The 21,625-nt window shown below is 40.1% G+C and overlaps 1 protein-coding gene across 1 annotated transcript in view; it reads right to left on the reverse strand.

The window, feature by feature from the left end:
- Window positions 1-2,990: 2,990 nt before the first annotated feature.
- Window positions 2,991-21,625, reverse strand: part of LOC149281007 (vomeronasal type-2 receptor 26-like) — a 30,041-nt gene continuing 11,406 nt past the window's right edge. The window contains exons 3-9 of the mRNA XM_089499822.1: window positions 20,739-20,919; window positions 20,123-20,268; window positions 16,756-16,932; window positions 15,513-15,804; window positions 15,087-15,371; window positions 6,572-6,695; window positions 2,991-3,907 (exon numbers count right to left, since the gene is read on the reverse strand). Of these exons, the coding sequence (XP_089355948.1) occupies window positions 2,991-3,907; window positions 6,572-6,695; window positions 15,087-15,371; window positions 15,513-15,804; window positions 16,756-16,932; window positions 20,123-20,268; window positions 20,739-20,919 (2,122 nt within the window). The remainder of the gene's footprint in view (window positions 3,908-6,571; window positions 6,696-15,086; window positions 15,372-15,512; window positions 15,805-16,755; window positions 16,933-20,122; window positions 20,269-20,738; window positions 20,920-21,625) is intronic.

The raw sequence follows: 21,625 nt of genomic DNA on the forward strand, positions 1-21,625 counted from the left end.
GCTGGTCAGCCACGCCCCCCTACTCTACAAATAATTTAACCCCAGGTGAAACTCTTGCTTTAAAAAACCTTAGGTCTAACAAGTCAGTAGTAGTTAAACCGGCTGACAAAGGAGGGGGTTTGGTATTACTGGATAGAGATAAATATGTCAATGAATGTTACAGACAGTTGAATGACATCTCAGTCTATAAGAGACTCAAGAGCAATCCTGTTAATGAAATGAAAAAAGGTATTTTAACTAATAAAGAATATCAATATTTAAATGTAACATATCCACGTACACCAACATTCTATATATTACCTAAAATAGCTTCTGGAATTGGATCCCTTTCTGCGAATTTATCTCAGTATATTGATATATGCTTACAACCTATGGTGACAAAGACAAAATCTTACTTGAAAGACACCATGAATCTTTTAAATTTGTTAAAAAAAACCAGAATGGAAAGATAACTATATATTGGTTACTTGTGATGCATCCTCCCTGTATACCAACAGTAATCATGACAAAGGTTGTAAAGCAGTGGAATTATTTTTGAATATAGAGACCTCCATTCCAAAAACACAGGGAAATTTCATAATTTCAGCAATCAAATGGATATTACATAATAATTACTTTATATTTGATGAGGTTTTCTTTTTACAGCAACGTGGAACGGCGATGGGCACTCGCTTCGCCCCCAGCTATGCAAATTTCTTTATGGCTTTTTGGGAGGAGCATTTTGTCTTTTCATCGCATGGCTGGAGGTCGGAGCTGATTGCCTATTGCCGTTACATAGATGATATGTTTTTTATTTCGTCAGGTACGGTGGAGGATCTAAATGTATTTTTTATCCATCTAAATAATAATGATTGGGGAATTAGCCTTACTACTGAATATAGTTTCCTAGAAATTTCTTTTTTGTACCTTTCAATTTCCATAGATGATTCGCAACTTCACACTAAAATGCACTTTAAACAAGTAGATGTAAATAGTTATGTCTTATTAAGCAGTGGGCATTATAGTCCATGGCTAACTGGTATCCCAAATGGGGAACTAACAACGGTTAGGCGTAACTGTACAGATAAGGATATATTCCAAGAACAGGCTAACAAGATAAAGAATGACTTCTTACAGAAGGGAGATCCACACATTTTATTGGAAAAAACTCTAGAAGGGATATTCAAAATAGAACAGCAGGATCTATTTCAACCAAAAATGGGGTTGGTGAATAATAGGGAAGATATACCCCTAGTATTAAATTATGATAAGTGTCACCATGATCTCAAAAAAATAATAAAACGCCATTGGCCCCCTTCTATTAAAAGATAATGATCTGCAACAGTTACTTCCAGAGAAGCCCAAAGTTACTTTAAGAGGTGCACCTAATTTGGGTTGCTAATTGACCTCTAGTTATACCCCGGCAGAAAGCAATAATTATAATGAACATTTTTTAAATAGTCAGAAAGGTTTTTTAAATGTGGTCGCTGTACCACATGTCAAGATACAGGCTCTAAGAGTAATGGAGCAGTTACCAACTTTAACTCCAGTACTACGGGAAAAAAATATGACATTAAACACCTGATAACATGTTACACTAAAGGAGTTACTTATTTATTACAGTGTCCCTGTGGGATGCAGTAAATTGGCAGGACCATACGTCCACTCCATAAGAGATTGGACGAACATGTTAGGGCAATTAGAGCAGGGAAGACAAATCATTCCGTACCATTGCACTTTAAGGAATACCATGATAGTGACCCAAAATATCTTATATTTATGGGAATCCAAATAGTCAGTAGAGACTGGAGAGGGGGTGACTTTGAGAAAAAAATAGGTCAGGTAGAAATGAAATGGATATTTAACCTTAAAATCGTAGCCCCAAGAGGTTTGAATCAAGATTTTGATTTATTTAATTTATTAAATTAATTTTTTGGATTAAACTCTTTTAAACCATTTTTAATAAAAAAAACTTTTTGCACACACTTTTTATATATATCCCTTTAATATTGGAAAAAAAGATCTATATTTATTGTATATTAATAGTATATTTATTATATATTTCATGTATACTTACCGTGCAATTACCGTTTTTGATTGTATGCATAATGCACTTTGCATTTGATTCTATGTTTCCTGCAATAGAACAATGTATGTCTTAGATTGATTGGTTTTATTATTATATCCCTGTAATTAACTTTGAACAAACTGCTGTGAAGCAATATGCCACAACATAACGAGCTGTGGGAACGAGCATAACCTATAGAAGACGGGATATTTAAGGAAGGTGGAGAGGATGAGTCGATACGATACTGAGGAAGCCTGATTGGGCGAAACGCGTCTGCGTGTCGACGTCGTTACGCTATACCCGGAAGCTGCTTCGGCTGGAGAAAAAAGAGAGACTCTGATACTCGCAAAACAGATCCATAACGTGAGCACATTGCACTTTAATTTTATATAATTAATCTTTTTTGCATCTTACATCCTGCCTCTCCACCTGTATTTCGTCTTCAATACATTGCCGTACGGATTGAAAATTGATTGAGGCATAGAAATGGAGGAGAGATACTCTAGAGGAATACAGCCGTTATTCCCTGGGGGGGGCTTTAGATACACATTTATTATAAAATGGAAAGCACTATGATTTTTGTTTGTTCTTGATTTTTTACTTTATATTTCAATATGTTCCTGCTGTAAAACATATGGATGTCCGATTTACACAATTGGAAATATAAGTATTTTTTCATTATTTTTGTGGGATATACACTGTGTCTATATACTTTTGGTGGAAATTACTCACATGGTTGTCACTATATAAGTTTAATATTTGTTTCTGCGCAACATTTTATTTTTTATTGTGTTTTTTTTTGTGGTAAAGGGGGTTGTACCTTTAGTGTTTGCAGCACTGTTTAAAGCACTTTTCTATAATAATATATTTTTTTAAATATATTTTTTGTGTGCACTAATTGATATACATTTTAGCGACTGATCACTATTTTGATAATTAGTATCTATTTGGTTAAATCTTTAATTCTGCTTCCACGTAAATATGTTTTTGTATTCAATTCCTGTCTAAAAAGAATTACATAGCATTTTGGAATAAATATACATCCTACAAGTCCTGCACTTGAAGCCACTATGGCAAAAATCTCTACGGCCACCATGTTCTTCCCTTTGGTGCTCAGATAGGCCGGGATCATCGCAATCCAAACGCTGCAGAACACCAGCATGCTGAAGGTGATGTACTTGGCCTCATTAAAACTGTCCGGTAATGTCCTGGCTAAAAAAGCTATAATAAAACTAAGAGCTGCCAGAAGCCCCATATAACCCAGGACACAGTAGAAGGCGATAACCGAGCCCTCATTACACTGAATGATGATCTTTCCCTGATAAGAGTGCATGTCCAGCTCCTGGAATGGGGGGGAAATGGCCAACCAGGAAATATTAATGATAACTTGAATGGATGAGCAGAGCAGTACTATAGAATTGGAGATTTTCACACTGACCCAGTTTGCCCAGGAGCTGCCGGGTTTCACGGCTCTGAAAACAATATAGATCATGATTGTTTTGCTTAAAATACAAGACACGGCTAATGAGAAGAGGACTCCAAAAGCTGTTTGGCGCAGCATGCAGGTTACATCCTCAGGACGACCGAGGAACAGAAACACACAGAGGAAGCTCAGCATGATGGAGACCAAGAGGAGGAAGCTGAGGTTCTTGTTATTGGCTTTCACAATTGGGGTATCTCTGAAGACAATGAAGATCAGTAATATTACAACAGTTACAAGACAAAACAGAATTGATGCAAAGGATAAAACAGCAGCAACCGCATCCAAATATGATAGAAACTCCACCAATTTTGGAATACACCGATCCCTTTTCTCATTCGACCATTTATCACTTGGACAAACAATGCAGTTTTCACTGTCTGAAAAATAACACAAAGTAACATTATGTCTCAATAATTAACTTAAACATAAAATATTCTTCTCAACAGCTTGATTGTGCTTTATGGTAAACCAGCAATGCTATATATTAATTGTAAGTATAATTATTCTTTGTTTAATTATCACATACATTCTTTGTTTAACCTCAAAAGATGTAACATGATTTAAAATCGTGCTTTGGATATCACTGGTTTTATTTCAAAATCAACTTTCTTTGTATCAAACGTTCTCTTGGACAATATGAAGAGTTCTCCAGAGCTTATGGTTGATTGCAGCTGTTTTTTAAAAATGGGCAAATAGGTCCCTCTGACTGATGTGATGCTAAATTCCTTCTCTGTCTTATATAGAATTTGACTACAGATAATAAAAAATTATCCATCTTATATTCTGGAGGCATATGCCTATCCCATGCACGTTGAACCCCTTAACGTCAAAGCCCGTACATGTACAGGGTTGCCGTGCAACGTGATAACGACAATGCCCATACATGTACGGGCTGCCGTTAAATAGCTGCATTGCCGCGATAGTGGCATTTTCGCCACGATCGGCGGCTTTGCAGCATCCACGGAAGCCTCACAAGTGAGGCTGACCGTGGATCCGGGGAGGAAAGTCCTCCCCGGAAGAAAAATGGCCGCGCCCGTCTAAAACAGCTTAGGAAGCGATCGGAATCTTATTACATAAACTGTGTTGCTGACATGCCTCGATATCGAGGCATGTAGCAACACAACCCCACCTACCCCCGATAGCCTTGTGATTGCTCCGAAGAGCAACCACAAGTGCCATCCTGTAAATGATGTTGCCGTCATTCACAGGATGGCATTAACAATAGAAAATGAGTTCACAGAGGTTCTATCCAGACCCTCTTCAGAACTCTCGAGCTCCTCCTGCAGGTTGAATGCAGGTACTGCATCCAACCATGCAAGGTCAATGGAGCCCAGCTCACTAATCAGAGTGATTTGTTAAAAAAAAAAAATGACAAAAATTTTAAAAAATATTATTTTTCAAAAATTTTACATTTAAAAAAAAAAAATATGGTAACATGTAAAAATCCCCACTGTCACCAAAAAAAAAAAAGTTTTTAATAAGCAAGTCCTACAATTCTTTATCTTCACAAAAATTCCAGCATGGAAAGAGTTAAAATATCAGCATTATAAATGCCCAAAGGGTGTCTAGTTGTATGAAATGTATGATTTGATGGGGTAAATTGGCCGGGTTCAAAGATGTCCCAAATATTGGACATGGGGGCAGTAGGATCAGATGTCTAAATGGCAAAAAAATACAAACCTCACAAAGGCAGCCTTTTACCTCCTAAATAACCCAACAAACCCATGCATGTGGGGTATCACTGCGCTCAGGAGATGTTGATGAACACATATTAGGGTGTTGTTTGACACAGACATATACCAGGAGCGATACATTTATACAACTTGTGTGAAATTTATACAACGTGTGTGAAATTTTTTTTTTTAAAAAGTACTACCATAAGGTTTCACAAAGGCTGGTGATAAAATCAGTGCATGGAAAGGGTTAAAATACCAGCATTTCAAATACCTTGGGGTGTCTAGTTTTTAAAAATATATGGTTTGATGGGGTAAATTGCATTGGCCGGTTTCAAAGATACCCGAAATGGCACATGGAGGGAAGAATTATGAGATTTGGAAAAATGGTTTTGAAATAGCAAAACGCTACCTGTACTTAATGCTCCATAACGTGCAGAAAAAAGCAAAAAAACATAAAAACATTGGGTATTTCTAAACTCAGGACAAATAGTAGAATCTATTTAGCAGGTTTTTTAATTAGTTTTTGCAGATGAGTAAAAGTTTTTTGTTTAAAAAGTGAGAAAAGGTAATTTTATCTTTTTTTTTATAGTAAATTAGATGATATGATAAAATTAATGGTATCTAAAGAAATCCCTGTTTGTCCTGAAAAAAACAATATATAATCTGTGTGGGAGCATGAAATGAGAAAGAAGAAAATCACAGCTAAACAGCAACACTGAAAAATGTTAAAAGAGCCATTGTCCCACAATATACTACGAGTAATAACCCCTATTGTCCTTAAGGGGTTAAATTCCCTCACTGTTATAACCTCTACCACTTCTCTGAGGGGTCTCTTCCACTTATACACCACCCTCTCACATGGGAAGGAAATATAAAAAGTACAGAGGAGCTCATGGACCAAAAAAATAAGCAGACAAACCTCACTATGACCAGATATCCTGAGCAAATTTACTAAGCAAACATTAAACTGTTGACAAATATAGGATTCTAATTCAAGGGGCTTATTTGGAGCTACTTTTTTTTCATGATTTTGATGTTTTTTGCCTTTGCAAAAGTGAATCAGCTGTGGAGTTTGGGGCTCCTGTAATAAAGTGTTTATCATTATACCCCTGACATCCCGGGTATCGCAGCTGGTTGTCGGCTGCCAGTATATGTTGCCCCTTGGGTTGGGGAGGTGATGCCGAACTCCAGTCAACCCATGCCTGTCTTGTCCATTATTTCCTCTTTTACAGTTACACCTGCCCCTCCTTGTGGCTCGCAATACCCCCGGCCCAACTCCGCCCTCTACCCGACCAGGAGCAGGCCTTCATTCATACACACATACTATGAGTAGATTATTTGTATGTTTTATGTAATCTGTTATACCAGATCTATTGGATATCTCTCCCTCCGAGCACCGGACACAGTCGTAGCAGCAGATTTGTGTTCCCGGTCTCAGGACTTTTCGAAATCCAAGGAGACAGTTCTCTGAACACTGAGACCTTGGAATCTACAAACAGGAAAAAATAACAGGAAGATGATAGTTTAGATAACTGAAGTCCTGTAAACCTTTGCCTTTCATATTTGTCAAGTTCATGTAAGGGAATATTAAGGTCTAGATTTCCTCTCCCATCAGTGGCCGTGCGCTGCATATGAGTGATGGAGCAGATATAACACCCCAGTTCCTTAATTCTCTACAGCGTAACTCAGTAGAATATTGAGAGGAAAGTTTTGTTGTCTAGAACAATAGGCATTAGTGACCACTAACCACCCTGCCAACTACTATGCTAGTGTGCGCAACGAGCAGGGAGGAGAATGATAATATTCAGGAATATGAGTAAATTGTGTGATTATTAATTGAATTTTTTTATTTCCTTTTCTTGTATAGGATTGCCAGAATATATTGGTTTAAAGTTGGAGTCATATATAAAATAGCATCATCTTAAAGCAGAGCAGACTGGAGTCCTGCTTATTAAAATTCATAGTGAAGGCATTTTAACCACTTCAGGGTTTTTCATGCCTAAAGACCTGAGCTTCATTGCCCTTTTTTACCACATGTTGATTCAGGCAGGATCCCCCTTTTTGTGAATAGTTTATCTACACAAACTATATATTGTATTTAAGGATAGATAGGATTCCATTGAACAAAATCTTATATGTGTAGTTCAACAGTTAGTACGAAAAAAGGATAAACAATAAAAAGTAAAGCATCACTAAACTAGTTAAATTAACAGAAACAATCTAAAATGTAATATTTTATGAATTTCCATAAATTTCTGGTAATTATAACTTGATTGGAGGATTGGGAAGAGGACGTCACTGCAAGCGCTACTATTTTGGCGGAAGTTCCAGCCGGGTTATGGCCGCAGAGATGCGGACGAAGATAGGAGACTGAAGATGTAGAAGTGAAAGTTGTCGGCAGAGAAGGTATGGAAACATATAGAGAGCGTGAGGGAGAATGAGGGTGTGAAAGTGGGCACCGGGCACCAAATTTTTTCTCCGAAAATAAATGGGACCAAAACGAACCGGAAAACTTTGTCCAAATTGTTTTTGCCCATTTGCACGTCTAGCAAATATTCGAAAGTATGCAGAGCTTTCTCAAGGCTGCTCTTTTTTTCATTTAGTATGCTGGGTTTGTCACAGGAATATCGAACAAAAAACAAAAAAAAACCATCTATTTTGACACTCTGGGTATTTCACCAGGAGCATTAGGACACTTATCATTAGGACGAAGCAATAATTTCCTGTACTCTCGCTTTACTTTGTCTGCATAGGTTACATTATGGCAAAGAAATCCAACCAAACTTGTTGAGCTGCATATCCAGATTAAGGAAATACCCCACATGCAGGCCCGGACTGGCCATCGGGGCTGATGGAGCTGTAGCTCCAGGCCCCTACCTCTACGGCCGCATTAACGCAGGGCCCCTTAAGCCCGCCGCAACTGCGATCGGGTCCGCCACTCTAAGGGGCCGGGAAGCCCCCACTAGGGCCGGGCTTACGGGTGTGCGGCCGCACAGGGTTTAAATTAAAACATCGGGGGGGTTGGTTTTTTTTACTTTATTTAGCATCCTCCATATTAAATAAAGTTTAACCCCCCCCCGATGTTTTAATTTAAGCCCTGTGCGGCCGCAGACCCCTAAGGCCGGCCCTGGGGGGTGCTTCCCAGCCCCTTAGAGTGGCGGACCCGGTCGCAGTTGCGGCGGGCTTAAGGGGCCCTGCGTTAATGCGGCCGTAGAGGTAGGGGTAGGGGCCTGGAGCTGCAGCTCCATCAGCCCCTAAGTCAATCCGGCCCTGCCGCGGGCCCGGTCGCAGTTGCTGCTTGCTCCGGCAACAAGGTAAGTAGGGTGAGGGAGGGGGGTGCAGTGAGAAGGGGCAGAGGGGGTTAGATAGTGAGAAATGGGGAGAGGGGATAGATAGTGAGAGGGGGTACATATTGAGAAGTGGGGAAGGGGGTACATAGTGAAAAGGGGGAACATAGTGAGAAGGGGCAGATAAGATGGGGAGAGGGAGTAGTGTGAATGCGTATGAGAATGAATGAATAAATGTGTGGATGAATTGTGTGAATGCCTATGACAATTAATGAATTCATGTGTGGATAAATTGCTTGAATGATTTGTGAGACTGCATTAATGAATGTGTTAATGATTTGTGTGAATGAGTGAGTAAATGCAAAGATGGTACATGAAGGGTGGGCTTTAACAAAAAATAAATAAATAAATAAAAAATGGGCTGCTCAGGTTTAAATGCCCGTGCCTATTTTTTGTCCCAGTCCGGGTCTGCCCACATGCATTCGGCTTTGTGGAAGATGCAGGGCTCAAAGATGTTGACAGTTGTTTAGGATTTTTGTGTAGGTTATGTGTCATTTCTAAATAGCCCCAAATTGTATCCCTTTCACTAGCCCCGGTCTTTCCCCCCTGGCGTTCATTGGCACCACATTTTCATTATGTATGGTTGACAGGCCATAAACTTTGTTTTTTTATCTATGTACCTTCGGAGGTTCTTGATTACGCAAAGCACTTGTATTACCGCACTTTTGCTTGGGATGTACTTGTTGCTGAGGGAAGCCCTTTCCCTTTTTCTGTATGGTGCCAGTAACATTGGTGTCAAAATAAAATAAAAAGGATCTGAGTAGGTCCTGATAGCTTAGTGTGCTCACGATTCGAAGAATGGGGAATTGATAATATGGAGTTTGCATTCCAAAATGACCCACTTACAATCAATCTGGTATGTTCCCAATTTCCTTCATTTCATGTGGTCAGTGTGGTGCCAGGTCAAACGTTTGCATAAGGCTGTACAGCGATCTTTTCTGACAAAACTTAAAATTAATTACAAAACAAAGGCAAAAATGTATGAAGTTCATTGCATCACCAGCATCAATAGTAGTTGTGATGTTAGGAGTCTGTTTAAAAGGGGGGATTTCAGGGGCCATTAGGTTTGGGGGAATCCAGCAATCCTCCACTACAAGCCCAGATTCAGTCTGCCTCCTTTTGTGGCATGGATTCTGATCAGTGTCCCCTTGTGTGTTACTTTGAATGTCGATGTCACAAGCAGTCCCACCATCAGCAGCCCACTCCGTCACACTTACCAAAAAGGAAAGGGCTCAGGTGAGTAGTGGGGCACCACTCCCCTTGGTCACATCTTTGTGTGTCACCTCTGTCCTCTATTTTGTCTCTCCCCATGTTCCCGTGAGGAGCATGATAGGGTAGGGGCAGTGACATCAAAGGAGGGGTGGAACCCTCCTTTGGTGCCACTGTTTTGGGGGGCGGTGCCACAGGTGTCTTGCATGAGGAGCTGCCCAAGGGCTCCATAAAAGCTACACATTCATGCGCTTATCCTGGAGCTCTCCTGATAACCCAGTGACCCTCATTGCTCCTGCCTGCTGACCCCTTGATTGTTTAAACAGACTTTTGCATTACTGCCTTCTGCCTGCCTGCTGACCCCTGGAATGTTATTGCAAACTTCGCTTATTGCTTTCTGTCATCTGCAAATCTGAAGGGCCATCTGAATCATTTGCAAGAATAGCATAAACTTCCTCTGTGTTGAAGAAATACATGATTTGACAAAAATAAAAAAATAACAATATTTAATTTGTAGGGGTTCAGTAAATGAGAAAATTACAACGAAACACAAACACCGAAAAAATGTTAAGACAGAAATGTCAAAAAAATAACTCTGTCCTTAAGGGGTTAAAGTAGGAATCTTCTCCCTTACCTGGTTGTCCTTGTTCCTCCAGATTATAGATTGGGAGTCAATGATAAGCTGCTGACTCTCTGGAGCCCACTCAGTGAAGTTACCCACAAAGTTTTTAAATGCAGACTTATTTGATACAAACACCCAATTTATAATTAAGTAATGGTATGCAAATTCTCCATGTTCATCGTATAATGGGCGGTCCAATTGTGATGCAATTTTTATCCTTTTTATATAGCGTTGCACCTATTAAAAAATGATAAATGATTTTCAAAAAAACTAAAAAAGATTCAGTCACAATGTAGGAGAGTTTTCTTCTATGTTGTAAATCTAGAAAAGAAAAATACCTTCTGTTTTACAACAGAACCCACCCAAACACCCGACTAAAATAGACCTTTACTGGATCTCTGTTATTCACATACTAGAACTTCATATCATTAACTAGCACCAGCCCTTCATTAACCACATATACATGGGTAGCGTATGTCTCTGTGGCACTGTGGGTTCATAAGTGCAACTTGCACATTAGTTTTCACTCATGGACTTTTGACAGATAAGTTTGGTGGGTCCAGGTCTCATTTGAGATACAGTAGAGGTCCCATATTTCATTTTAACCCCCTAAAACTATAAACTTCCAAAGGGAGCAGAAATTTGTAGGTTCAGGTTCGTACGTCAAGAGTTAAAGGGCTGTGCGAGGAACTCTATTGGTTGATGCTAGTGGAGGCACCTGCCTGCAACAGATAAAGATGTTCTTATGGCCCTTTAACTACTGATGGCGAGCCTACAGATTTCCGCTCCCGTTAACCCCTGAGATACTGCATAGATAACGGGGAAATCTGTAGGCTCGCCGTCAGGAGTTAAAGGGACGTGTGAGTGAGTCTATTGGTTGCCTGTAGGGGCCTCCTCTGGCATTAACCAATTGCAGGTGACCAATAGACAATAGTACAAGCGACTCTATTGGTTGTTTGTACGGATCTTTAACTCTTGGAGAGGCAGACCAGTGGTCTCCCCCAGGTCTCCCCCCAGTTGCGGCACCAGGATTTTAAAAGTCTGTACGTGCAACTCTATTGGTCGCCTGCAGGGGCCTCCTCTGGCATCAACTTGGTGGCATCAACTTGGTGGCATCAACTTGGTAGTCTTTAAAAGCAACTCCATTGGTCATTCGTACGGACCTTTAACTCTTGGAGCGGGGAGAACAGTTTTCGGCACCAAGATTTTAAAAGTGCTCGAGCTACTCTATTGGTCTGCCATCAAGCAATGGAGTACATGCACACCTTATTGGCTGATGGCAGAGGTGGCCCCTGCTGGCGACCAACAGAGTTGCGCCTTTAAAATCTTGGAGCCAAAGCTGCTGTGTAGTGTAGTTAACCCCGTATTAACCCCTTCTACAAAAAACAAACACAAAGAATGTGCATGAATATTCACCCGAACGAACACAGGAACGGGCTAAAATGATGGACATGGTTAGCAACAATACTCAGGTAGGTTGTTGCATTTAAACCATGCTCAATTGGTACTAAGGGGCCCAAAGTGTGCCAAGAAAATTTCCCCTACACCATTACCCCACCACCAGCCTGAACAATTGGTACAAGGCAGGATGGATCCATGTTTTCATGTTGTTTACGCCAAATTCTGAACCCTCCATCCGAATGTCGCAGACGGAATCGAGACTCATCAGACCAGGCAACGTTCTTCTAGTCTTATATTGTCAATTTTGGTGAACCTGTGTGAATTGTAGCTTCAGTTTCATGTTCTTAGCTGACAGGAGCTGCCCCCCCTGCTTCAAGGTTCGACGTGCTGTGCGTTCAGAGATTCTGCATAACTCGGTTGGAAAAAGTGGTTATTTTTGGACCAGTCTGCCCATTCTCCTGTGACCTCTAACATCAACAAGGCATTTTCATCCACACAACTGCCGCTCACTGGATATTTGCTCTTTTTTGGACCATTCTCTGTAAACCCTAGAGATGGTTGTGCAGGAAAATCCCAGCAGATGAGCAGTTTCCGAAATACTCAGACCAGCCATCTGGCAACCATGCCAACAACCATGCCACGTTCAAAGTCACTTAAATCCCCTTTCGTCCCCATTCTGATGCTCGGTTTGAACTTCAGCAAGTTGTCTTGACCATGTCTATATGCCTAAATGCATTGAGTTGCTTCCATATGATTGGCTGATTAGCTATTTGTGTTAACAAGAAATTGAACAGGTGTACCTAATGAAGTGGCCAGTGAGTGTTTATATATGGACTGTCATGTATGAAAACGAAAGTACACCTTATGATTCAATAGCTTGTGGAACATTGTTTTCTGTATGACTTTATCATTCTCTCACATAGTTATGGATACATTTTAGTCCACTCTTCTTTACTAAGTTGCTTCAATTAATTTGGTTCTACATGGCTCTCTTAAAGTCCTGCCACAGCATTTCAATCGGGTTGAGATCTGGCCATTGCACCTTGTATTCTTTTCTTTTTTTAATCCATTCTGATGTAGGTTTGCTGGTATGCTTGGGATCTATGTGCTGTCGGACAAATGGTCTCACATGTGACTTTCACCAAACGTGGCATTATGTCCAGACATCTCCATTTTGGACCATGGCTTGTGGTTTGTTCAGATGCAACTCTGCAAACCTAAGTCGTGCTGTCATGTTCTTTTTAGAGAGAGGAAGCTTTGTCCTGGCAACAAACCATACTTATTCAGTCTTTTTCTTATTGTAATGTCATGAACTTTAACATTTATCTTGCTAAATTAGGCCAGTAGAGTCTGAGATGTAACTCTTTTTTGCAATTTCTCTGAGAATTGCACAGTCTGACCTTGGGGTTAATCTCTGGGACGTCCACTCCTGAGAAGATTGGCTTGAATGTTTTCCACATTTCAATAATTTTCTCACTATTGAACGATGGACTTTAAAATATTTGGAAATTGATTTACAACCCTTCCTTGTTGGGCAGTAACAATTGCTTCTCTTAGATCATTGCTGATGTCTTTCCACATTGGTGGCATTGTGTTAACACACACCTGAATGCTCCAGACCAGCAAACTCCTAAAACTTGGGCTTTTTTATAGAGGTGGTAACACCTGCTGATCATCAATTAATCAAATGCACTTGATTAGCATCAACTGCCTGCTACCTAAAATCTTAATTTGTATGGAACCAGCAAGGGTGTACTTTGTCTTCTACATTTTGGCTTTATTTTTGTTGAATAAATCATGACACCATGTAATATCATGTGTTGTTGTTCATCTACGGTCATATTTGTAGACCTGCTAAAGAACAGATGATTGTTATTAGACATGTGCAAATGGGCCAAGAACAATTCAGACTGAATTTTTCTGGTTCATTTTAGCCCATTCATTTCCGGGCGTACTCTTCCCTATTGTCACGATCCGTAAGTGAGCTGGAGTTAAAGAACAAGCAAGGGTTAAAGGCAGGCAGCAGATTTCAATGGTCGGTAAGCTAGAATAGGGTCTGGTACACAAAGGGTCAAAACACAGAGAACGCTTCAGTATAGGAATCAAACTTCAACTGATACTTCAGCAAAGGATACTGGGACTGAAGCGTCTAAATACGTTCAAATTTGGCGCCAAAATGATGTCAGCATTTGAAACGTGTTGCTATGGCAACAGTGGAGCGTGTACTACGTTTCACTTGATTCTGCCGGCAGCTAGAGAGAGACGCGTCTCCCTGACAACGGAGCGAGCGCCCCCTCCCTCCTGTTAACCTCCGGCTGCAGCTGCGTGGCAGTGTAGCTGGAGAGGCCCTGCTTGCTGCTGTGTCAGTAAGCCGGGAAGGAGCGGAGACGTCAGCATGGGAACGATGGCAGGGGTAAGTACTTGATTTATGACACCTATTTGGAGTTGCTGGGTTATGTCCGTGGAAAAGAAATTATTAGATTAAGAATTGAAGATTGAAATAGAATGGAGAAGATGATGAAGTGGAAGTGGTCGGCAGAGAAAGTAGGGAAACATTCAGAGAATGTGAGAAAGAGAGTGAATAAGAGAACATTCTGATCTTTTTGCTTCATTTTCTTTGGATTCCAATGGCTCTTTTTTACACAACTGTATTTATAATTAGGTATAAAGGCTGCTAGGAAATCTATATATTCATAAAGTTGAATTCATAAAGTTGATTAGACGTTCCTCCTGTATGTCCGTCAGCATTTTGAATGTGAAACAGTCTGTATTTCATACATACCTGGTGTTTATAGATGGTTTGCATTGTATTTCCTTTTGCTTTCTCGTTAACCAAGTGCATTTCATGCAAAGCTTTAACTAAAGCACTCACTGAAATAAATACCCGAGGAGAAGCACCAGCCGTCAGATGATTTTTAATAAGTAATTTATGTTTCCCGCTGCAGTTATACAGAGAGATTTTATAGATCTGTTCATAAAACATATTCTTGTCAGAATTTTCTGAAAAACATGCAAAATGCCTTATCCATATATCTTCAAGAAGCTTGTCTGCTGGACGGTTTGAAGGATGGATATCATCAAAGAAACTCCCAGTATCCGGTAGCGCTAGAGGATGCGGTTCTATGGCCAAAATGCCATTCAGGGGTTCTACAAAGTAATCTGTAAAATAATCATTGGAAGCCCAGGAAGGAGGAAGGATTAATGTTATATCTTTATGTTTGAGACACAGAGTTAAAATGTCAATAATTCTGGTGCTGAAAGAACCGCAGAGTATAATAATTCGAGCAGATGACATTAAAACAGTTTCTGACATCATTTTCATATTTTCAGAGAGGTCATATAATAAACAAATTTTTACAGTAAAGGAAATACAAATTCCATAACTTGTCAGATACGCTCTCAGAGCCTGACTCTCTCTGTCTCCGGTGTCATCATCTACCATGAGTATTCCCACCCAGGTCCATCCGAAATGTTTTAGAATCTTCAAAATAATTTTATGATACACAAGATAATTTTGAACAGAACGGAAGAAATGCGGATAAACACGTCTATCACTCAGCACATAGTCTGTCGCTCCATAACTGATCTACAAGATGGAAGACAAAAGTGTAAACATTCTGCAGTAAAGGTTTCTAATAACAGCTTGGAGTCAGACATGGTTGTGATCTCACCATGAAACTGAATGCTAATGTCAGACAATACATGGAAGACCATTCAGTTTACTCACCTGTGCGTATCCATACACCCCTAGTAACTGTGCTATGGGAATGGTAGTAGTAGAATGGTGATCGCCAATAAATCCAGCCACGTTGTTAGAATTCGCACAAGAGTAATTAGGAACAGTCATGCCGCGGCCAGACAAAATCTGAAGAATGCTTTTCACAGCTTTAATTTTATCTTGACAGGAGTCATATATATGATAACCCAGGGTAATATTTGGTAAAATGTTTGGGTCGTTGTTCAGTGTTTCAATGGCGAAAAGAAAGACCAGTAAATTGATGTAATCCATGGGGCTTGGGCTGTAAAAGTTGAAGAATTAGATTAAAGCAGAAGAACATAGTCAGAGGTCTGAAAGATAAAAACACTTATTAAGACTTTTTGTAGGAATACCATGTTACCATCAACAGGCAAAGGTTCTAGATTTAAACAAATGGCATAACAAGTCATGGGTCAGTGCCCATTCTTAGCCCTGTCTGAGATGGTTGCACATGTCTGAATACAGTGGACAGTTGTGGTCATGGATGAGTCTAGTTCCACCCAGTACAGCATGTGGCCCCTCTTCACAGATTGACATTTTATGTTCATTCAGTAGAGAATTCATCTTATACAACTTTTTGAAAAAGAAAAATCATTTGAAATCTAAAAAAACACATAGTATAGTCCCTGTCTCTCTGTCTGTTTCCTCCTCAATATCTCAACCTCTTTTTCTTTTTTTAACATTTCAGTTAACTCTTGGAGCTTTTTATCAAGCCGTTCTCATGGCCTCAAAACGGGGTTTCAGCTCCTTAGTGTAAACCTACTTTATTTTATAAAAGCAAAATATAAGCAAGTATATTGTCTTCTCTATTTCCCTTGTTCCTTTACCCCCATAAATCTCCTAAATATTCGGAAGTTATTTAAGACTCACAATGAGCTCTGTATTACAGATACGTATTTTTTTCAGTATCTTGATAATATATTTTTTTAAATCTATGTGGGTAGAAGGAATGATCTTTCAGCAAAACAAAAAAAAATATTAAACAGCTTAATTAAGGCAATAGCATAAAATGTATAATATTGAGAAAAAACATCTTACATTGTATAAAATTAATTTGAATAAACAGCCTAATAAAGAGTGATAAATATACACAAATTGCAGACATTACAGTGTGTGTGTGAGTTAAATCTCTGAGAAAACTCAGTTTAAACTTTAAGTATCAAAATTGTCCTGCAGATATTATTTCCTTCCGTTATGGTTTGAGGGAACTTACTCGACACAGACAATGAGGGAGAAAAAACGATACTGTCCAAAAAAAATACTTCCCATTCGATTATTCACCGTGAGAACTCCTCCAATTATAAGGTCCCCATCTTTAAAATACTCATAGTCTTCAAATGGTCTGAAGATGTTTAAATGACAGGCCGGTGCTGGGCTCCGGATCTCAGATCTGCAGGGCGTCACACACAGGAGCAACAAACAAACGAGACATTTCAACGGTAGAGCCTCAGAGATCAGCATCATGCAGCCCAGTAACCTGTCGAGTGCCAGAGAGTGTCTGCCGGGTTCGGTGGAGTCGAGCACCGTGTGGGTCAGTGCCATTTGCTGCATCTGATATCATTGTAATGAACCTGAACATCTCGGCTCTTTTTATACAGTGCGGTCTCATACATTGCATTGGAGTCTCAATATAGATGCAGGACTTTGTGTTTTGGGATTGCAATTCTATGTTGGTTTTAAATTATAAGAAAACCGCAGAGCACAGGTAATTATCTGCATGGACAGAAATATACAAACGCAGACTTTAATGTCTTTAGAGTATTAGTTAGTCTTAGAAGGACATTTTAGTCATGGCAGTTTTGTGCTCTTTAATTATATTTATACAGTTTTCTTAGCTATAAATGTTATTCAGCACTTTTTAATTTATCATTGATTTTGCTGCATATCATTTTTATTAAATATAATTCATGGAGGTCTTCTGATTGGATATGATTATATTCTATTTTCATTTGTATTTACAATAATATGATAATTTAGCACAGAAATGCACAATTTGTGTTAATGTACTATATTTATAATATTTATTTTATCCAGCTCTGACATCCACCATTAGCATAATCAGGACATTTTTTTTATAAAATGTCTGCCACTTCCTATAACCCCCAGTGCATATTGCATCAGGATCCAAAACAGGAAGTAATAATAACCCACTTCCTGGACTCTCCCTGCATTATATCAGAAGGCCGCGCAAGAGCCTCTAGCACTAGAGTTTGTTTAGTTTGTGATGCTGTTTCCACAAACATCTTTGGACAAAACATTAAACAGCCATCACTTACAGCACTTCGAGCAGCTCCTTCAATTAAGACTCAAATTTGCAATGTAAGCAATAATAGTGGAAAGGAGAAATATAGATATAAAGGTTCCATTCGGTCTGCGATATGACAAAACCAACATACCAGGTGGGCCTAGAAGAGGTCCACTCCGAGTTAAAAAAAATGAAAGAAAGGACAGAGAAAGGAAGAGAAGAGCCATAAAAAATGAGGGGGCACAAGGGAGGGCAGCCACGAGATGCTGCAACATAGCTGTGGGAGGATCAGGCGTTGATTAAATTACCACAGCCCCTCCCACAACTACAGGCTAATGCAATTAGCCTTAAGATTTGTGGTAGGGGGAGATGAATAGGATTAATGGAATGGAAAATTATAGATATAAAGGGTTCATACGGTCTGGGGTATGCTAAAACTCCTTGATACTGTCCTTCTGGTTCTGATCCAGCCTGCCTGTCTACGTCTGCTCTACCTGAGTGTGTGTCCTCTCTGAGGACCTTCCAGCCATGTGTGTCTGGATCCCTGTCTGAGGACCTTCCAGCCGTGTGTCTGGTTCCCTGTCTGAGGACCTTCCAGCCGTGTGTCCAGTTCGCTTTCTAAAGACCATCCAGCCGTGTGTCTGGTTCCCTGCCTGAAGACCTTCCAGCCGTGTGTCTGGCTCCCTGCCTGAGGACCTTGCAGCCGTGTGTCCAGTTCCCTGCCTGAGGACCTTGCAGCCGTGTGTCCGTTTCCCTGTCTGAGGACCTTCCAGCCGTGTGTCCGGTTCCCTGTCTGAGGACCTTCCAGACGTGTGTCTGGTTCCCTGTCTGAGGACCTTCCAGCCGTGTGTCCAGTTCGCTTTCTAAAGACCATCCAGCCGTGTGTCTGGTTCCCTGCCTGAAGACCTTCCAGCCGTGTGTCTGGTTCCCTGCCTGAGGACCTTGCAGCCGTGTGTCCAGTTCCCTGCCTGAGGACCTTGCAGCCGTGTGTCCGTTTCCCTGTCTGAGGACCTTCCAGCCGTGTGTCCGGTTCCCTGTCTGAGGACCTTCCAGACGTGTGTTCGGTACCATTTGAGGACCTTCCAGCCACCTATCCGAGGTGCCTGTCCCCTTTCCATGTTCCTTCTGTGTTAACTTCTAGCCACAGCACCCTCTCAAGAGACTTACAGCCTGTACATACCTGTCTTGTCGGCTTCTCCAATACAGACCATATCTTATTACTATTCAGCCTGTGGTGTGTTTCATTTCACCTGTCTGTATCCTCTTTCTGGATGTTAAGGGGTTAATATGCATTATATTAGTACATTATATAAAAATCTTGGAATGTTGGGAATAAAACATCTATGTGGAGCTACACCTTTAGGATGGTATGTAAGAGGTCCACTACGTTAAAAGGGGCCTCAGAAGTCACTCTGAAGAAGATTGTATAATATAGATAGGTATATTTTCTTAATGTTAATCTTATAAAGGCTGATGATCCATTAAAATAATTATTTTAAGTCAGGGCTTGACAAATCCTGGTCACCATGAGGACAAGAAATCCCTCACTGGCACTTGGGATGTATGTCAGGTAATGGTTTATGTGTGTGTTGTAATATGTGTGTATGTATGGTGCCTGGTTAAGTATCAATGACCTAGCTGTATAACGGATAACTAATGCTGTAACAATAAAACGGTGAAGCTGAAAATCATTCCCCAGTCTCAGATACTCTTCAGAATAATATCGGTGTGCTGCAGCTTGGTATTCACCCTGTTTTGTGAGTGAGCACCTGCCAAGTCATTTACATGCCCATGGTCCGCTTACACGAGGAGTAGTGGTCATCCCAATTGGTGGACCTTTAAGTGGAGCCCAGTGACAATGCCCTCACAAAAGCCCCTTTGGCTTCATCAGCCATTGGACATTAGATGTCATCTTCCCAACAACTAGGCCTGAAACCACTGTTGTGGACTTTCACAAAGCTTTATTGACATTAAGATGTGGATTCCCAAAGCTATAAATTATGGTATAAGCCTCACATTCTACACCCCTTTATTTGCATATGAGAAAGGCCTATAAAAAGGATTCTTTTTCTCCATAAACTAATCTGAAAATATCAAAGCTAAGATTAAGCTACTCTAATAATTCAACATTAAGACACATGCCATATCATTCATTATAAAAGTAAATATAGAGAGGTGTCACAGTATTTTTATTGTAACATTGGCAATCAATTAATAAGGCAGCTATTTCTAACCTAATTCTATCATTTTTCTACATTAAATTTAGGAAAGAAAACCTAATTCTCATATGTCCTCCTGTCCCACCGTCAGGTTAAAGTGGGCGACCCCTCTCCACGTGCCCTCGATGTTTGTTTCATAGCCAAAAAGGGTGCGGACAATGGCGCGATACGGCATTTCCATTTCTGCCTTCCTGACTGATGCTATGACCCGGATGGCTTTACCTTCTGGGACCTCCACGTCACTGCTTGAGGAAAATGAAACCTGAGAGAAAGGGATAATCACAATTTTAAATGTACCCAGGTATTTACACAAATACCTTGATTTCCAATGTTCTCACCACCTCTCCCATTTTAATGTTACTGACTGTTCTTTAACAAAGTTAAAACATGTTATAAATGGATGATATGTATATCAAACTATGGGTTAGATGGGTTAAAAGTGGGTAAAAGAGGAGATTCCCTAAGAAGGAAAAGGGAAAAATTGAAAATTAAGGGGAATGGTGGAACAAGATGTTTTCTTGTCTTTCCAGCGATTCTTTAGTGGTTTAAGAATCAAAAGGAGTGTGGCTTGAGAGTCAAAAAATGACAACATTTCTGCAGCCTCTAAACTCATTTGGTCTCCTGAATGCCCTCCAAAGATGTGTCTTCCATCACTGATGATCAATGCTATTGATTATGAGCATTATCAGCAATGCTATGAATATAAATGTGTCATTATGTGTTGCCCCATACCTCGGTCTCATTGGTCTCGGTGAAGTTCCAGTTGTGGGTTGTGCTCATGTTGATAGAAAGTGTTAGTCCGGATTCAGCGAGTCCTGGAATTCCTGCTTTAAAAGTCATCTCGGAACCAATTTCCAATGTGAATCCGTGTTCGTGGGAAAATTCACTCGACTCCTTAATGGTTTTAGTGAATCTGAAATGAATAAATGCGCTTTAAACTTTAGGACTTTGTAAGAGTTCTCATGTGTTATGACTAGATTGAAATTTAGGATTGGGTAAAACTGGATACAGGACTGAATTCCCTAAAGTTCTAAGGTAAGAATCCAATAATTTATTCCATAATAACAAAATATAGAAAAAAATCCCTACCTTACCCATGGAGAGTGACTTGGCCGTTGTATTACTTGCCTTACCTTTTCTTTTAATACATGTTAATGCTGTTACTGTAACGTATTGTAGTTATTTATGGTGTTCCTGCCTGAGAAACCCAACCATACACTGAGTACTTGGGTGGCGGTGACACTGCCATGTACAAGTACCCCAACTGCAGGAGGCCAGAGGGTAGTCAGGGCAGTAACCAGTAGGGGGCGATGACAGCCATAATGAGAACATTACACTTAAATGAGACTTCTTTTTAGGTCAATGGCCGATGCAAACTTGCAAATTAAGCTCACAAGAAAATTCAGGATTAATGAAAACAGAAGAAATTGCTCCTGAAAGTATATAGTGCAACAGTGAATATTCCAGTCAAACTCAAGGTTGTCGCTGACAACCCTTTCTACGTGCATTTTAGTGAATAGACATTAGTGATTTATGATGTCATCAGTATAATGTGCATTTTCAAACCTGCAAAAGTGTTATCAGATTATTTTGTCATTAGATCTAAATCTGACACAGTA

This window comes from Sceloporus occidentalis, unplaced genomic scaffold (genome assembly GCF_023333645.1).
Source record: "Sceloporus occidentalis isolate IW3139 unplaced genomic scaffold, rSceOcc1.0.p SCAF_140, whole genome shotgun sequence".
Classification (NCBI taxonomy): Eukaryota; Metazoa; Chordata; class Lepidosauria; order Squamata; family Phrynosomatidae; genus Sceloporus; species Sceloporus occidentalis.